Below are 18,553 nucleotides of genomic sequence, written 5' to 3'. Positions count from 1 at the left end.
TTTAACAGAGTTTGGATAAAACTACAAAAATAACCCCTACTGTGAGTCCCCATCATTTTGCCGCTGAAATACGATTATCCCCTCCTAACTTTTAAGTTTTACCCACCCAATTATCCCCACCATTTTGCTCCCCTGCAAACTAGGCCATTCTCCCATATTTTTACCTGTGTTGCTTGTAGAATCTCGCAGGCATAAGGGATGTACTAACCGGCCAGTTATTTTTTGTTCCTTAGTTACTCCCTCCATTTAACTTTTATTATCTTACTTTTCCAATATATGTGAGAAGTATTATATTGAAGTGGGGTGATAAAAGTTGAATGGAAGGAGCATTAAATATTTTTACCAAACCTTTAATCGATTATAGCCGATAATGATTACAAGTTTCGCCAATTTATATGGTCTTCGTATCTTTTCAGTAGACTTTTGCTCGCAATCGGAAAAACCAACATTAACTTAGTACAAAAATTGGGACATGTATGTCAATTTATATGCAAATTCATGAGTTTTTTGTGTTGCCTTGAATTACATACATTACATTTAGTTTGTCTATGTAAAAAAATCATTTGTACAAATGTTAGGGGTTTACTATTTGAAAATTTTGGTGGACATTATAATTTTGTGAAGGTTGAAATAATCTTCGTGAAATGATAAAAAATATGGGGCAACGAGACGAGGGAACTTCGTGATGCAAAATGACTTTCGATACCAAGATACTAATGAGGCTTTTAATTGTTGATGAAGAAACATGTTGGGACATTACTTTTTTTTTTTTTTTTTTTTTTTGGGTTGAGTGTTGGTACATTATTCAATATTACATTTTGATTTTGTATCTGACTAGTTATTTTTATTTTTAATTTAATATGGTTTGCAATAAAGATATTAATGTAGGTTTACGTATTCTCGGGTCCTTAACTATTACATTTTGATATTTCGGATCCTTAACGATTAACTTTTGATACTTCGGATCCTTAACAATTAACTTTTGTACTTCGGATCCTTAAAGCTACATTTTAGTATACTTTAGGTCCTTAGAGTACACTTTACTCGGTCACATTCCTACTCCCTCATCTTTTCTCCCCAATTAAAAAAAATCAATTAAAATCCAACCTTGTACATATCTCTCTTTTTCAAAAAAAAATGGAGCGATATCTCCACCGCACCCAAATCATAACAAACCACCTCACGGCCACCACCACACCACCCACCGACGCCGCAATCACCGCCGCCGCGTGCATCTCATATATATCACCGGAACTAACCGAACCACCGTCATCTTTCGACACCGCCGAAATGCGCGCCCTTCTCGACGCGCACAACCTCGCAGACCGCGACTGGCTATACAACCTCATCATCAAAAGCTCCGATAATCTATTCAACGCCGCCGCACGCGGTGGCCGGACTTTCGTGTCGCCGGACTATAACCGGTCCATGGAGCAACAACGCGAGATTACGATGAGGAGGATTGAGTATTTGCGTGATCGCGGCGCGTTCAAGAATTGGCTTACTAGTGATACGGTTGAGGATGAGTTGAGGAAGATGGCGTTGAATGAGATTTTTGCTGTTTATGATCATTCTCTTGCTATTAAGCTTGGTGTTCATTTCTTCCTTTGGTACTTACGTCTCTCCTCTTTTAGTTCAATTTGTCCCAATTATTTGTTTACTTTTGTTGTTGGTTATGAGGATTATTTTATTCAAAAATGATCGCTACCATATATTTTTGAGCGGGGTGGTTGTCAACTTGTCATGGATAATTGTGGAGTGTGAGCTGGAATTTTAGTCGGCATTTCATCCGTGGCGGGCTTTGACGAGTTCTGTTACCGTGTTACGGTCATTTGTTTAGGTTAATCAAATTAGTGGACGAAGTTATAAGTGGTTACTTAATGACGAAGCAGGCACCTTCTAAGCGAATGCTATCCACTAAACTTATTATGTTTATTTTAATTTGTATTAAACGGGCTGGGTTACGGTTACACTTGGACAACCACCATAGATATCACTATGCTTTTACCTTCTAAGCGAATGCTATCCACTAAACTTATGATTGTTTTGGAAAATGTTTATAGTAAAAATTACGATGTTTATGATAGGTGCTTAAAAGTAAAAAGAATAACACTCCGTAATTGATTATGCTATACTTTGACAAATGGTATGATCTATTTGAATTAAGTACGGAGTAGTATATTATTATACTCCCTCCGTCCGGTCATTTGTTGTCCTTTTCCTTTTTTGGGTGTCTCAGTCATTTGTTATCCTTTCTATTTTAGGATGCTTTTAAATGTTGCAATGACTATACTACCCCTTGAAAATACTTTGGAGAGTCTGAAGGTTTTCCATTGGAACTAATGCACGGTGTGCAACATAGAGGCCTACAGAGGGAGGATTTGTTAGAAGCAATTCTGGTGGTTAGTTTATCCCTTTCTCTCTCAGATAGGAAAATACTTTGGAGGGCCCCACTTTTTTTAGAGAGCTAGTTTCCCGCTGGAACATTCACGAGTGGAGGGTTAAATTGGTATTTTTAGTGGTTTTTTTGGTCTTTGTGCCAAAATGAAAGGACAACAAATGACCGGGACGGAGGGAGTATCTTGACTAAACGGCCTGCAGAATACTTTGGAGAAATGTATATTTATTGTATATTACGTGCCTACTTGGTATGGTAGTCAGATTACTTACCCTTTAAATAACTACTTCATTTGATCGGTAATTTCAATGTTCGAGTTGTATGGGTCTAAGTATCTAGGAGATGGAATACTAGTTATAACCTCATAAATTCGATTGCTGCTCCATACATGGTCGGATGGTCCCCGATTGACCAGTAGTAAATTAATACCTCCTGCCCCCTACCAAACAATATGTCAAACATGTGGTAGCTACATTGTGTCGTTCAACCATTATAACTACGGAGTATATTTTAGGTTTTTTTGCGCTGACGAGTTCAAATTACAGTAGAGAGATTAGAAGACATCTGCAATAGCTACATAATTTATTGGAGATTAAAGTATTACTTCTAGTAAAGTAGTTTTTTTTTTGTAGCCAAAGGAATCATTCTTTTTTCTTTTCTTTTATTTGGGTACATAAAAGGACTTGTTTATTCAGTACATCTCCCTGTCAAACTTGAAAGGAAGTTAAATCTGTTGTACATCACCACCAACTACATGTTGCACCTACCTCCTTCAACATCCATGTATATTAGTAGCAGTATCCATCATTTTCTCTTCCGACTTCATCATCATCAACATCACTATTCACCACCGATCTTCGATTCTCTGACCCAAATTCTTACTCATTAATTGTCTTTCAGTTATGGGTTCTTCACCACGTTCTACTTACTCTGATCCCCACCTTGCTGAATCCATAACTTTTGACACCAAAGAAATGAGATCACTTCTTGACATGCACAATGTCGAGGACCGCGATTGGCTCTTTGATTTGATCTCCCAATCTAGTTTGTTTAATCCTAGGAAGGTAGGGAGTAGGGTGTTTGTATCCCCTGACTATAACCAGTCAATGGAACAACAGAGAGTTATGACAAGGAAGCGGTTGCGATACTTGATTGATCATGGGGTTTTTAAAGGGTGGATTACTGAGAAAGGAGCTGAAATTGAGCTGAAAAAGATTGCTTTTCATGATGTTGTTTCAGTTTATGATCACTCCCTTGCTGTTTTGGTGGGTGCTCAGTACTTCTTGTGGTAAGTTTTTAATATTAAATTCGATTGCATTGGTGGAAAGGAGTGTTTTGGTGTTGTGATCAATCCATTTTTTGGGATTCATTGTTGGGTTTTGTGCTCTTTAGTCATCCTGTTTAGTTGTTAGTGCTGAATGTTTGATTCAGAGTGTGAAAAAATTAGTGATCTTGAATTACTGGGCAGCTGGATGATGCCAACGGGCAATTTTTAGATCCAGTGAGATAATATAATAAGTGCGTAGCCATCTTTGTCCTTAATAGCCAAACACTGAGGAACTCGAGACTTGATTGTCTGAAATATTTCTAAGTTGGACCTTTTGGATGGAAATGAATGTTAGAACTTGGAATCAAATGTCTTCGTTTCCTTTTTGAAATCTGACCTCTCACAGTCTCACTTTTTTTTATGGGATTAGTACACTCTTTTTGTCGTCATCACCTTTAAAATTTAACCTTGTCTGCACCTTCTATCTCTTTCTCTGTGTGATGGTTATTTGTTTGATAAAGATGCTTTCCGAGTCTAAATGCTCTGACAGTCTCATGTCTCGACACCTGCCATCTCCCATTTTTCTTTGGGCATTGCCATGCTGTTAGGATGTGAGAGCAAGGCCTTGGTGACTCTCAGTAGTAGTAGTAGTAATAATAATAATAATAATAATAATAATAATAATAATAATAATAATAATAATAATAATAATAATAATAATTATTATTATTATTCTTTAGAACTGGAGACTATGGCACAACAGAACTAATTAGTCGATATGAGGTTTTTAGTAAACAAGGTTATCTAATTGTGATCATTCTTGTTGTCATGATGAGGGCTCATTTCTTCTTGTATTGATATTTATTTTATCTATATTTCAAACTAGTGTAGCTCCCGTGCTATAGCACGGTTTTTCTAGATGGAAATGTAAGAAAAATTAACAATTAAACTATTGGTATTTTTCTATTTTCAATTATACAACATATATTTATTGTGTACAAAATCAGAATATCATTAAAATGAATTAGGGGAGTAGTTAATTAGAGAAATATACTAAGTACTATAAGTAGTAGTTAGCGACGTAGGCGGAAAAAGTTTGAGATTTGTTATTTTTTTTAGTAAAAAGGGGATGTCACAAGTGATTCTCTAAAATAATAATTATTGCAAATTTAACAACTTTTAATTTATAATTTAATACTAACTTTATTTAATTTTAATGAAAAAATAATAATTATGAATTTAATAAAAAGATTAGAGTTATAATTATTAAAACATATTTATTGAAAAGATAATTTTATGATACTTATTTCCTAATTTAGGTAGATGCTTTTTGGAGGGAAAACTAAGAGAATTTTTATTCTCTTAGTAGTAGGGGGGATGAGAGCACGTTGAGTAGCTATCTTTTATTGCTGTCATTTAAGATACTCCAAGATTGCCATGCTGTTAGGATGTGAGAGCAAGGCCTGGGTGACTCTCAGTAATAATAATAATAATAATAATAATAATAATAATAATAATTATTATTATTATTCTTTAGAACTGGAGACTATGACACAACAGAACTAATTAGTCGATATGAGGTTTTTAGTAAACAAGGTTATGTAATTGTGATCATTCTTGCTGTCATGATGAGGGCTCATTTCTTCTTGTATTGATATTTATTTTATTTATATTTCAAATGAGAGACGTTGATTAGCTATCTTTTATTGCTGTCATTTAAGATACTCCAAGTGAGGCAATTGATTCTGTGATTCCAGCTTTTCTCCTATAGTCTGGTTGTTGGGCTGTTTCCTACTAGGCATCTATTCTATGCTCCAACGCTCTAGTATGGTTGACAGAGCATCTCGTCGTCCACCTCATTTATTTTTCCATTGATAGAGTAAGCCAAGCCATTGTAGTAGGAAGTATGTGATGTGACATGATAGCTTTCGAGTATAAATTGCCTGCTGGACCTCTACCTATGGTTATTGACATTTGAGGGAGTGCCAGTCACTGTTTATTATTTATATATCTTTGCTTTCTTGTTGTTACTGCCTTACTGAGGACTTTCAACTCATTTTGTTGCTTAGTGCAAACATTCAGACTGTGCTACCAAAAGATGCATTGTCTCTGTGCTGGTTATGGAAGGATAAAAATGCATGTAGCATGCTGTATGTATGGTCGGTTTTCCCGGTCCCAGGGGCTTGGAATTTACCGATCTTTAAATACTATGATCTGGCTCTGCTGTAATTAGTGATTAGTGAATGAGTTTGTTAGTTTGTATTTCATAATTTCGATCCTGGTAATGTTCCATGTTGATTTTATCTTTTGTCATCCTCTTCAATTTTCCAGACAGATGCATTCTGCCAGTGGGTTAGATTGTCAAGCCAAGTTATATCAGTTCACTGTCTGTCACGTTCTTTTTCCATTTGGTTGACTTTACTCGAGCCTTATAGGCCATAGCAAAGCTTAGCTTACATTTTCAAGTGTTAATGGGATTGTCCGTGAAGAATATTCTAGTGATTTAGAGTCAATTGAGGTTGAAAAGGTTGATGAGGGTCTCATTTGAATTTTACCAAAGGATATTGACTATGATGAATTACGATGTACTACATTTGTTTTTTTGGTAATCTTTTGAAACGAATAAACAAATTTTGTCTCGCAAGATAGCGTTTATAGAAAAGTGGGATAAGGAGCCTTGAAGACATCAAACTGCTAACACACATTTTTGAAGAACCTAGCCCGCCTTTCTAGTTTTTAGGAAAGATCGCAAAGTTACTACTTATCTGCATGCTGCAAGAAGACATGGGTCATGCTACAAGCTATGTTCTATTACAGCGCTGCTGATTAGATGTGCTGTTAATTATATTCATGAACATATTTGTCATATAACTCCTGAAATATCTCAGATTTGGTTCATGTGAGGGATGTAAGTGTGTGTTGATGAATCAGTTCATGTCCAACTTTTCCTTTGTGTCCTCGGTGTATACTATCATCCTCCCCAAAATACCTCCTCCTGATAACAAGGGAAAAGATAGTTGATTGAAGAAACTAAGTTAAAGCAGATACAAGACTCAGAATATTAGCAGTTCTCTTGAGAGTTGAGGGAAACATTTTAAGAAAAAGAACTGCTTTTGAATTGTATCTCTATATAGAGTAATGTGTCTAAGAAAAACTGAACAGCATACCTATCTTATCTGTTTTCCAGCTTTTGAATATCATTTGCGTGTTATCTTGACACAGGCTCTTGCATGCACACACTGGTTTGTTATCAGAAATTTATCCATCATCCGGTGCTGTTGAATTTCAGGGGTGGTGCAATTCAGTTTTTTGGCACAAAGCGTCATCATGACAAATGGTTGAAAGTTACCGAGGACTATGGGGTGAAAGGCTGCTTTGCTATGACTGAATTGGGACATGGAAGTAATGTAAGTGGATGCTGTTTGTGAGCTTCTTTTGGTAATCATTGTTGCTGCCACAGTTGGAATTCATTAAGGTGTTGGGGAGATGTTATCCTTCTCTGCAGTTTCTGTTGTCTAACATGTGTCTTCCCAATTTTCCTTTTGCTGATACTAGGTAAGAGGGATCGAAACAGTTACTACCTATGATCCTAATTCTGAAGAGTTTGTTATTAACACTCCTTGTGAATCAGCTCAGAAGTACTGGATTGGAGGAGCCGCTAATGTATGATCCTTTCATGTGCTTAGGTTTCTAGTTCACTTAAATTATCCGTTTCTTGCTGCTTTTTACCATATGCTTACTTTTGGTTTTGTTATGTTCCCAAGCATGCAACTCATACAATCGTTTTCTCACAACTCAACATTAATGGGAAAGAGCAAGGGGTCCATGCATTCATAGCACAAATCAGGGATGAAGATGGAAATGTCTGTCCAAATGTACGTATTGCTGACTGTGGACATAAGATTGGACTCAATGGTGTTGACAATGGGCGAATATGGTAATTAACGATGGTTTTATGATAAATAGCCCTGCTTTTAGTTTATCTAACTGATATCAAATTCTATATTTTGTTGTTTTTGTAGGTTTGATCATCTTCGCATCCCTAGGGAGAATTTATTAAATTCTGTTGCTGATGTTTCCCCTGATGGCCAATACCTCAGTGCAATAGACAATCCAGATCAGGTTCTTCTCTGGCTATTATCTGAAAGTATATTTATTGGCATTTTGTTGCTATTTTATTTCTCTTTTGTAGGCGCCTTTCTGAATAGCGATGTGTATGAAAATTTGATATAAACATTTGTCTAATTTAATGTTATGTTGGTGTTTCTTGTTCTCAGAGATTTGCTGCTTTCCTTGCCCCATTAACTTCGGGCCGTGTCAACATTGCAGTCAGCGCTCTTTACATAGCAAAGGTAACTAATGCAATGCCAGTCACTGCGATACTCAACTTGATTATTTTTTATTTTTTATTTTTTTTTGGTGAAACCGAAGGTGCATTTGTTAAACCTGTTCTTTTTTAAACAGGTGGGTTTAGCTACTGCTACAAGGTACTCATTGTCAAGACGGGCTTTCTCTCTCTCACCCAATGAGCCTGAAGTGCTATTGCTTGATTACCCAAGCCATCAGCGCCGGCTCTTGCCTCTTATTGCAAAGACGTAAGCCATCAGCTTCTTAGTATTTTCAACAGTAGGAAAGAGTTACATATGTTCGACCCCCTTGTCTCATCATGGAAGAGAAACTTTGGGGCAGTGAGTAATGCTGTTGACCTGCTTGAAGCTAAGCGCTCTTAAATTTCTCAACATCTTATTACCTTACTGCTCCAAGAGGCTCCTCCAAGTGGGGTTGATGTGGGATGCTTTAGACTTAACCAAAATGGAATGTTCATTTGCTACTCTAACTTAGCATAGTTGTGCAGTATATATGCAAAAACTTGGTAATTTGTTAACATATTGTTTTGCATGGCAGATATGCAATGAGTTTTGCAGGTAACTATTTGAAATCAATATATGTGAAACGGACACCTGAAACAAATAAGACTATTCATGTTGTTTCTAGCGCCCTTAAAGCTACTCTAACTTGGCATAACATGCGAACACTTCAGGTCAGCATCCTCAGTGAAGAGACGGAATTTTTGTATCTTGCTTTTCATGCTAAACTGATTGGTTCTTTAATTTGTTGTATGCAGGAGTGTCGGGAAGCCTGTGGAGGGCAAGGTCTGAAGACTGAAAATCGTGTGGGCCATTTGAAAGGCGAGTATGACGTTCAGTTGACTTTTGAAGGGGACAATAATGTACTCATGCAGCAGGTAGACGTTTTGTTACATCTGATTTTCTTAATGAATTGTTCTGCTATGTTATGGGCGTATCTCTCGTCCCGGGAAATTTTCCCAAAAATCTGGAAGGACTGGCAACAGTTGTTCTTGAACCAACATTTTTTTAAAATTAAGTGCGCGACAGGCCACCTTGTTAGTTTGTTTTTTTAATAAAAATTGCTTATGCTGTCAGTATAAATATCAATTATGTTGTTTCTTATATTATCATTAGGGTCTAGTTACTTAACTGAAGTGCATGTGTTATGTATCTATAGGTGAGCAAAGCCCTATTTGGGGAATGTATGGCATCGCAAAGATTGAAACGACCATTTAAAGGATTGTGGCTGGAGCACATGAACGGTCCTAGCCCTCTGATTCCGTCTCAGCTGACAAGTTCTGATTTAAGAAGTTGCCAATTACAGGTACTTGTTCAAGTGACATTAAAGTTATCTTCCTTTGATCATTTAATAAAATCGCAACAACTTATGTCCTGTTTTTCTGGTTCAGACTGATATATTCTACCTAAGAGAGAGAGATCTGCTAAATCGTTTTGTAGCAGAAGTTTCAGCACAACAAAAACAAGGGAGAAGTAAAGAGCAAGCTTTTGTTTTGGTGAGTTTCTCAGCTATCTTTGCTTCTTTTTCTGTGTGTGGGGTTTGCCATTGTTCTGTTGGAGATAATAGGTAAGTCAGAAAGGAATAATTATACATATCCCCGTTGACCCCTATTGAAAAGTGTATACGCAGCTTTATCCTCGTGTTATTAATTATAAATCACATTATCCCCGTTGACCCCTATTGAAAAGTGTTTTGAGTTGCTGTTACTTCATAAAAAAAATCAAGTTTTAATTAGTTCCTTCACTTTCACTGTATCATAATTTAGTACCAAGGAATAAGGAGTCTTTACAGAAATAATCATCAGGTGATGTGACCAAATGATGCGCCATAAATGCAATTTACAGAAGATTTGGTTTATCTGGCATGCTTAGAACTTTAGCTAGTTCATTTTTTTGTTAAATCGGCATCATTAATAGATGTGGTTTGCAAAGACATCAAGAGAAGTCTTGGGCATAAAAATGAAATACAGTCGTGGCAAGAAGAATGACATTGCTGTTGAAATTCTAATACAATCTTGTTATCATTGATCTTATTTTTAATATGACATGACCCCGTAAGAGACAGGAACGGTTGTGCTATGGTCCTCCTAAAAGAAAGGACGAATCCTTAGTAATACTAAACTGCAGATGTTATCAATTGTATACTAAACTGCAGATGTTATCAATTGTTCCTCCCATTAGATGTACTTCTCATCTAATAAATAAACTTTTTATGTATGGACAATTAGGCGTTTGACTTAAAAACTGAATTTCCTCTCTAGTGACCATGTACTAATGAAGAGATTTCTTGTTTTCATCATCAGACTTATCAGCTGGCAGAAGACTTGGGCAGAGCTTTTGCTGACAAGGCAATTTTGCTCACCTCTCTCGAGGCTGAAGCTAATGTTACTGCTGGACCCCTCAAGGTAAACAACTGGATTATGTTTATTAAGGTTGTTTTCTCATCATGTGGCAAATCTTTTTCTCTTCATAAACTTGGTTTTACTCCAGTAATTTTTGGGTAAGGCCTCCTCCAGTCCAAGGCTTCAACAGAGTTCAGACATGTTAAGTCACAAATTCCTCGACTATTGTGAAGTAGACACATAGAAGAGAGGAGTCTCTGTGCTGTTTCACCCTTATATTTATATTTGCAGACACACAGATACTTGTTTTGAAAGTCAAACGCCCTTCGAGTACACTGAAATTTTCCACGCAATTTTCTAAAGTGGCTGTTCTTTTATTATAATTTGTAAAGTAACAATCATTCAGAGCAATTTTCCACTCCATTTTCATCATCAGTTACTAGGAAACACTGGATTACAGCTACAACCGACTCCCCTTACCCCGCTATTTGTGTAGCCCTTGAAGCCTTGCGGTAATGTTGTATTATGGAACCAATTTTGAAGTTGGTTCAAAATTTTCCTAAGCTTGCTTTTCCACATTAGTTTTCATTTCTAGTGGAGGAAAGACCGAAAGAGTTCATGACTCACTATTCTTTTATTTCTTGATTATTGGAAATAGTGCAAAATGGTTTACAAGACTGGCAACTCCTCTTTTCTTCTATGGTAAAGTAACATATCGAGAATTGTGTTGAAACTCATGGTCTGTACCTTAATAACCCTCTCCCAACGTGATGTGGATAATAGATACGCTCATCTATACCTTATTGCTAAATTGGGCTTATGAAAGAGACTTTCAGAATTTGAATTTGAGACCTCGAGTTCATGAAGCCCTAATACTATCATAGAGAAATCTTGTGAATAAAAAAATTAAGATGGTGATTGTGAACCGTACAAATATTCGAGTATTTGTCCAGCATTTTTGTCCGTACGTTTTCTTGTGGCAAGTTTGATTACTGTCCTCTTGGACAAAGCAACGATGGTAACTAGTCTCTATTTAACAGCTTTCAACTTAACTTGCAGGAAGTCTTGGGCTTACTGCGAACATTATATGCTTTAATCATATTGGAAGAAGACGTGTCATTCCTCCGATACGGATACTTAACTGTTGAAAATGCCGCGGTTGTGAGGCAAGAAGTGATTAAGCTTTGCAGTGAACTGCGCCCACATGCTTTGGCATTGGTCAGCTCTTTTGGCATTCCAGACGCTTTCCTGAGCCCCTTGGCATTTGATTGGGTTGATGCAAATGCGTGGTCCTCTGTTCAAAGCTAATGAAGCTTGGTACAAATGTGTGACTATCATTTGTTGTATTTTATGTTGTTTGCTGCCTAATAATAAGTAGCTCTTAACACGAATGTACTCTCAATCTCATTTATATTGTCCCGGCCTGTCTTTAATACTACTAAACTTCGACCTTCAAATTTTTCTTTAACTGTACAATTATTACAACTTACTGATAGAAATAATTATTTTTCAAATCAAAAATAATAAATTTAACATTGTTACATACGGAGTATTTTGTAAAAACAAGTCGAAAGGGACAATATAAATGGATTGAAACCTGGAAGTAATATGTTGTAGAACTTTTTTGGCTGGCACATTCGGTCATTTATATTATAGCCTCACAGCGATGCTTAATGGGTAATAGTTCGACGATCATGAAACACTTGTTGACTTGTTTTCGCTGATATACTAATTCCGTATAAAGGGACTTGGACCCCACTATGCTAAATATTAGTTAAAGATTCTAAAATTGTCAACTCTAATTTGAGTAATCAATCAATACTATATATTAAATCCAAAAATTAAGGGACTTTCATGTAAGTAAAGAAAGTTATACAAATTAATTATACTAGTATTGGTGCCCGGCTTCGCCCGGGTTACCTCTACTTACCATTAATTTTTTTTTCCATTAAATAAAATTACTTTAAAGTTGCGCATAACCCATAAATTTATTGTTAATATATTTTTCTATGACATATCCTAAAATTACGTTGAAATTAATTTTGAGACAAATTCACTACTCCCGCTATTAATATTTTACTTTTATTAATGAAACAATAGTAATAACATTTCACTACTTGCCCGTAATCATTGTTACTTTCACTACTCCCGCCGTAATTATTACTGTCACTATTGCCGCATTAATATTGATAATTTCACTACTCCCGCCGTAATTATTGTTACTTTCACTATTGCCGCATTAATATTGATTATTTCACTACTCCTGTTGTTTCTACCACTTTCATTAATCTCGCTGCTATTCAAATGAGTGATTACTATCATATAACTATATCCAAGGTTACTACAATTCTTTTCTTTACTGACGAAATTACTTTTACTACTTAGGCATGCAATTTTAAGAGGTTTATATATTTATATAAATATATTACATATATGCATTAAGTCAAATCGAAAGAATTATGCAATCTAACTTGAATAATTAACATCTCTATACATCTAATAAACTATAAAATTTAATAAAATTGCATATATTTTAAATTTAATATATAATTTTATGATGATAATAAATAATACCATAAGTGTGCATGTTTATACTAATTAATTATTTTATTTTAAGGAAATTGATCATCTTCTAGTTTTCTATAAATATTTAGGAAAATTACCAAGCATCTTCTTTCTTTTAGTCTCCTTGAAATTGACCATCTTAATTAATTATTTTATTTTAAGGAAATTGACCATGTTTTAGTCTTTTACAAATGTTTAGGAAAATTACCAAGCTTCTATATAATTTAATTTTAACCCACACTATATAATATTTGCATTGAGATCTCTTAATCGGGTCCATCACACGGTGCTAGTGATTTAAAACCATATAGTATAATTAATATGTATAACTTTCTTTAATTACATTAAAGTCCTTTGGTTTCTGGAATTAATATATAGTATTGATTATATAGTTTTAAATCACTAGCACCGTGTGATGGATCCGATTAAAGGACTTCAATTCAATACAAATATTATATATTTTTTTTTGGTGAAATGTGAATTATATTAATAATTATCAAAGAAATTACACCATACATTTTGATCAATTTCCAACAAACTACTCAAACAACTGAAAACCCTCCAAACCCATCCATATCACTCATCTAGCACAAACATTTATCCTTAATCCAAACAAGAGTACTAGTCCTCTGCTTATCAAAATCCTCTCTTTGTAATCTCCATCGAATGGAGGACTGAATATGGGCAAGTACTGCCTCAGGCCGCTTCACAACCAGGTCTTCCCTACACTTGTTTCTAACTTCCCAGATGCAATAAATCAAACTACAAATATTATATAGTTTGGGTTTAAAGACTAATAATATAAAGATGCTTTGATACATATTTAAGGAAATCACATTGAAATCATTAAAGTATATAATATAATATAAAATTAATTTACAACTTTTGGTAATTTCCTAAATATTTAGAGAAGAAGAGAATATGGTTAATTACCATAAAATAAATTAATACATCATAGATGATATAACCATAGAGAACTACTATACATTTAATTATAATTGAAATCCTTCCCCTGCACTTTCCTAAAAAGTTCAGTTATAGAATTAGAAAATAGGAAATCTAGTAACACTATATAAGAAATTAAACATCATTGAGACTATTCATTCAAATAGATCTTCATAGAACGTCAATACGCAATACTCTTCTCCATCTTTGATCAAATCCCCATTCACGTTTTAAAATCGTAACACCTGCAAACTCAACATATTGAAGATGTCAGCTAATCTTGGAGAGCATATGGCCAACACAAACAAGAAAAGGTATCTTATAATAATTAAATTTTACTATTCGTTCTTTCCATGTGATATAGGCAGTTCAATTCAAGCATAAATTTGTTCGCCTTTTTTATACTAAACAGGCCAAGGGAATCGCTAGATATATCAAAATATGACCTTATAACAGATTTAGCAAAAAACAAGCAAGATTGGAAATTAAAAGTAAGGGTGGTTAGAATGTGGGACAATATAACTTGGTTAAAGAAGTTTTTCATGGGAATTGACGTTATACTTGCTGATGAAACGGTAAGTAACCTATCAACATTTATTATTCTATAAAACTACCATATCAACTATATATTATACAAAAAAACTGACAGCAACGTGTGATACAGGGAAACGCTATTCAAGCTTCAATCAATAGGGATGATGCCCCACATTATAAAGAGAAGCTGAAAGAAGGCCACATGTATTTAATCAAGAACTTTGAAGTGAAAGATAATAAACCAACCACTACTACAAATTTAGGCAACTACAACGCCCCTTTAACAACGATTATTCACGAAAATCACAATAGACGTTGTAGAATGTATGGCGCGAATTTTACTAAAATCAATTACAACGGGTATAGTTATAAAAACCGTTGTTATTATTTTTAACAACGGGTCACACATGCGGAACCGTTGTTAATAATTTGGCGCAAAATTGGCGCAAAGTTAGTGAAAAGTAATCACAACGGTTACTTTTGAAACCCGTTGTTAAAACATATTTGACAACGGGTGTTTTTTACAACCGTTGTTAAAACATATTTCACAACGGTTGTTGTTTAATAACCGTTGTCAATACCTTCCATACTATAAACCACACAACACAAGTCTGCTGCAACCACAAAACACAACCCTTAATACACAAACACAAACACAAAGCACAAACAAACACAAAACACATACACACTCTCTTTCTCTCTTTCTCTATTTCTCTCTTTCTCATCGTCGCTTTATCTTCTCGCCGTCATTGTGATTTCATCGTCTATTTACGTTACGTATTTATCGGGTAAATCTCGCCACATCATCATCGTCATTATTTTCTTTTTCTATTTATTTCTTTTGCATATATGTGTTTTTATCGACCATTATGTTATTTGTTTAAGTATTGTTCGCATAATTAGTTACTAAAACAATGAAGAAGCAAGATGAAGAAGTAAGATAAACATAATTAATATATATATATATATATTTATAAATACATAAATTAAAAAAAAAAATTACATATGTAAAAATGCAATTCTTATATTTTCATGGAGGATCTTATTGTGCTCTATCGTATCCATCCTCTCCTCCTTGGCTATTTGGAGGTTCCGTTCGGCGATTGCTATATCGTCATATAGCCGCAATCTATCTTTCTTTGCTCCGTCAAGCCATCTTCTTTGGCGTGCTTCGATGCGGATCGAGCTTCCGCAAGGTAGCTTCTGAAACTTTCCTCAATATGGAGGAACCGGCGGATGAAGTTGTTGTTGTTCTCGATCATGGTAAGAGTCTTTAGGATGAAATCATTCATTTTCTTAGAGTTTTTGAGTTTGATTTGAAAGATTAAGTAGAGTTTGTTTTAACGATTAGAGTTTGGAGATGAATATATGAGATAATGGAAATGTTAGTTGAGATATGCAATGTATTTATACTAAGCAATGTGTGGGTTGAGTTAATTGCTTTTTAATTAATATATATGTTAGGAAGTTGTGCCATAATCATCATCATCTCTCTCAATAATGTTGCTTCAAATCCTATTACTAACCCTTCTCATTCCATATTATCCGTTCATATGTACGGTGAATGTCGGTAATAATGCATGCATTGGAATTCTAACAGTAGTAATTATGCATGCATCTAGTAATATTTAATTTTTTTTTTTATTTTTTAAGAACAAACAACAACGGTTATTTTAAAACAACCCGTTGTCTTTAGTTATAACAACGGTTTTGTATATTACAACCCGTTGTTATAACTTTCCCCCCAAAATTGAGTCACACTTTCCACAACGGGTTTTTATACATAAAACCGTGGTTAATAGTTTTAACAACGGTTTCCTTAAGTAAACCAACCGTTGTTAAAACCTTCTACAACGGACGCTTTAACAACGTCCGCTTTTTTATATAACAACGGTTTTTGACCGTTGTTATAGCCTGTATCTGTAGTAGTGAACATATAGATGTGTCGCAAACAATCTCATAATAAATTTTATATTCGCAACGTTTGTCCAACCTTTAGAAGAAGAGGTAAGGGTCCCGCAATAAGTTTTTGACCTGACTCCCTACAACACAATCAAGCTTCGTGCTGATAAGGAAATTCAACCAACAGGTATTGTTATCGACATTTGACTATTCTTATCGACATTTGACTATGCTACTTATTATATAATAAAATTCGTTTTTGCTAAAGATTACTTTGTGCGGTAGATGTTATTGGTAGATTGAAGAAACCTGGAAAATTGGAAGAAATATGGGGGAGAAAGGGGAAGGTTCTCAGAAGGGTCATTGACATTGAACTTAACAGGTAAGTTTTACAATTTAAAATAATACATTGTGATAAACAGATTAGTTGTTGTAACTCACAGATATAAATTTTGTGCAGTGGAGATGTATTGAACATAACTCTTTGGTCCAATGTTGCCAAAATCTTCAGTGACCACCTTAACTTCGACACTACAAAAACGAATGTGGTCATACTAACGTCTCTCACAACGAAGACTTTTAACGGTATTACAAAGCTTTGTTATTTATAGCTATCTTATTTTCAAGACAAAATAGGCACACAAATTGAAAAATATGTCTACTGCAGGAAATATTACAATGGGTTCAACAGATCAAACTAGAATATATGGAGATATCAACCTGCCTCAGATAAAAGAGTATATTGAAGGGTAACTAATATTCTCTTTAGCACACTTTTAAACTACGTACTAAAAAATAAACCCCTAAACTATTATCTTACGCACACAGGATTGATACTGCCAATTCGAATTTTGAGTTAGACACCTATGGTGCTTCTGAGGACATAGAAAATCCACTCACATTGACAATAAAAGAACTTACCGAGTTGATATATGCTAGCAATGTTGCTGATGGGACAAAGGTCATATGCAAATCGACTATCACCAGAATCAATACGACAAGGCCTTGGTACTTCACTTCTTGCCCAAGCTGTCGCAAGAAGTTAATATATGAAGACGGAGAAAAAATATGCCGATTTTGTAAAAATCCAGCAGATATCCCGATCACAAGGTAAGAAACATGTTGTTCTTCCTATTAATTAAAGTAAAGCTTAACATACGAATATATGATACATCTATTTATCATCAACTATATAGGTACAGAGTGGAATTCGAGGTTGAAGATCACACGGGCAACAACACATTTGTGTTGTTAGACAGATTGGCTGAGAGTCTTATACAAGTACCAGTTACTACGTTTTTGAGCGACAACAGTGAGGTATATAACAAACACTTTAAAAATTTTGAAATACCTAAATGTTTAAATAAATGAAATTACTAATTACTCATACATTAAACTATTATCAGGACGGAATACCTGAATTACTCCCGGAGCCCATTGGGAAATTGGTCGGAGAAACCCATGTCTTTGAAGTTAAGCTTAACAAGTACAACCTGATAGACAAAAAGGAAGGATTCACTGTGACACCCCATATACTAAGGAGCCTTACTAAGACCTTCCCTAGCATATAAGGACATCACCATCTCGGTTGCCCGAGGAAAGTAATCATCAAAGGTCAATAAAAGAACGTTAAACTGTTTTACAAGTGTTACAACCAAACTGTTAAAAGAAAAATACAACTCATCACTATATACTACTTCCTGTCATAACTCGTGAGGACTCATCCCAGCCCGGACTCCAGCAACCATCCAAGACGACACCTTCTAAGACTGACTGCTCACCATAAGGGATCATGACAGACACAACAAACAAACAGACAACTACACAAGGACAGTAACTGTGATAAGACACAATAAGAATAACCAACTAGTAACAGCCACAACCAAACACACACACAACCACAACCACTCAAACCGATCATCGTCACCGACTGTCCACTGGACCAGTCCTGCCAGTGGGGGACCGCATTCGTTCCCACCTAAGCCCCGCTCATCATACCGAGCGATAACCCTATCCCATTAATGTGCACATCCCCTCCCGTGGCAGGTTCCACAGAGGGCAAAACTAGGGCGTGAAGCCACTCCCGCAAGTGACTCCACTCAGCCGAGGACGCACCTCGAGAACCAGAGACAAACAATCACAGACAGCTGCAACACAAAACAACCGACATCCAGCATACACCATCCAACTACCATTTATACTCAACTATACGACCACAACAACAATACAACAA

General features: G+C 35.4%; 2 protein-coding genes across 4 annotated transcripts in view; both read left to right on the top strand.

The window, feature by feature from the left end:
- The first annotated feature begins 1,036 nt into the window (after window positions 1-1,036).
- LOC141616767 (acyl-coenzyme A oxidase 3, peroxisomal-like) lies at window positions 1,037-11,825 on the top strand. 3 transcript variants are annotated; one of them, XM_074433899.1, is made up of 14 exons: window positions 1,059-1,238; window positions 3,324-3,686; window positions 6,955-7,072; window positions 7,221-7,328; window positions 7,430-7,602; window positions 7,688-7,787; window positions 7,943-8,017; window positions 8,130-8,260; window positions 8,571-8,706; window positions 8,791-8,910; window positions 9,192-9,338; window positions 9,424-9,528; window positions 10,336-10,437; window positions 11,434-11,825. In XM_074433899.1, the coding sequence occupies exons 1-14, from the start codon at window positions 1,138-1,140 to the stop codon at window positions 11,680-11,682; spliced, it is 2,028 nt and encodes a 675-aa protein (XP_074290000.1). In that variant the 5' UTR covers window positions 1,059-1,137; the 3' UTR covers window positions 11,683-11,825. The 3 variants fall into 3 exon arrangements, with proteins under 3 accessions (XP_074289998.1, XP_074290000.1, XP_074289999.1); XM_074433897.1 differs by lacking the exon at window positions 3,324-3,686 and having other exon boundaries at window positions 1,037-1,610; XM_074433898.1 differs by lacking the exon at window positions 1,059-1,238 and having other exon boundaries at window positions 2,926-3,686.
- A 2,326-nt stretch (window positions 11,826-14,151) lies between these two features.
- The window catches only part of LOC141620104 (uncharacterized), a 29,426-nt gene continuing 25,024 nt past the window's right edge, over window positions 14,152-18,553 (top strand). The window contains exons 1-9 of the mRNA XM_074437060.1: window positions 14,152-14,198; window positions 14,297-14,459; window positions 14,549-14,622; window positions 16,589-16,702; window positions 16,781-16,905; window positions 16,988-17,069; window positions 17,149-17,430; window positions 17,517-17,637; window positions 17,727-17,806. Of these exons, the coding sequence (XP_074293161.1) occupies window positions 14,152-14,198; window positions 14,297-14,459; window positions 14,549-14,622; window positions 16,589-16,702; window positions 16,781-16,905; window positions 16,988-17,069; window positions 17,149-17,430; window positions 17,517-17,637; window positions 17,727-17,806 (1,088 nt within the window). The remainder of the gene's footprint in view (window positions 14,199-14,296; window positions 14,460-14,548; window positions 14,623-16,588; window positions 16,703-16,780; window positions 16,906-16,987; window positions 17,070-17,148; window positions 17,431-17,516; window positions 17,638-17,726; window positions 17,807-18,553) is intronic.

The sequence above is a fragment of the Silene latifolia genome, chromosome X (assembly GCF_048544455.1).
Source record: "Silene latifolia isolate original U9 population chromosome X, ASM4854445v1, whole genome shotgun sequence".
Taxonomy (NCBI): domain Eukaryota; kingdom Viridiplantae; phylum Streptophyta; class Magnoliopsida; order Caryophyllales; family Caryophyllaceae; genus Silene; species Silene latifolia.
Note: the sequence above shows the minus strand (reverse complement) of the source record. Positions and strands in the feature narration are given on the sequence as shown.

What these genes read in the sequence shown, in the direction of transcription:
- LOC141616767 (XM_074433897.1), top strand. Translation starts at nt 1,138, where the DNA reads ATGGAGCGATATCTCCACCGCACCCAAATCATAACAAACCACCTCACG. An exon ending in AATTGGGACATGGAAGTAAT is followed by an intron (nt 7,073 to 7,220) that starts GTAAGTGGATGC and finishes TGCTGATACTAG; the next exon opens with GTAAGAGGGATCGAAACAGT. An exon ending in TTACTGCTGGACCCCTCAAG is followed by an intron (nt 10,438 to 11,433) that starts GTAAACAACTGG and finishes CTTAACTTGCAG; the next exon opens with GAAGTCTTGGGCTTACTGCG.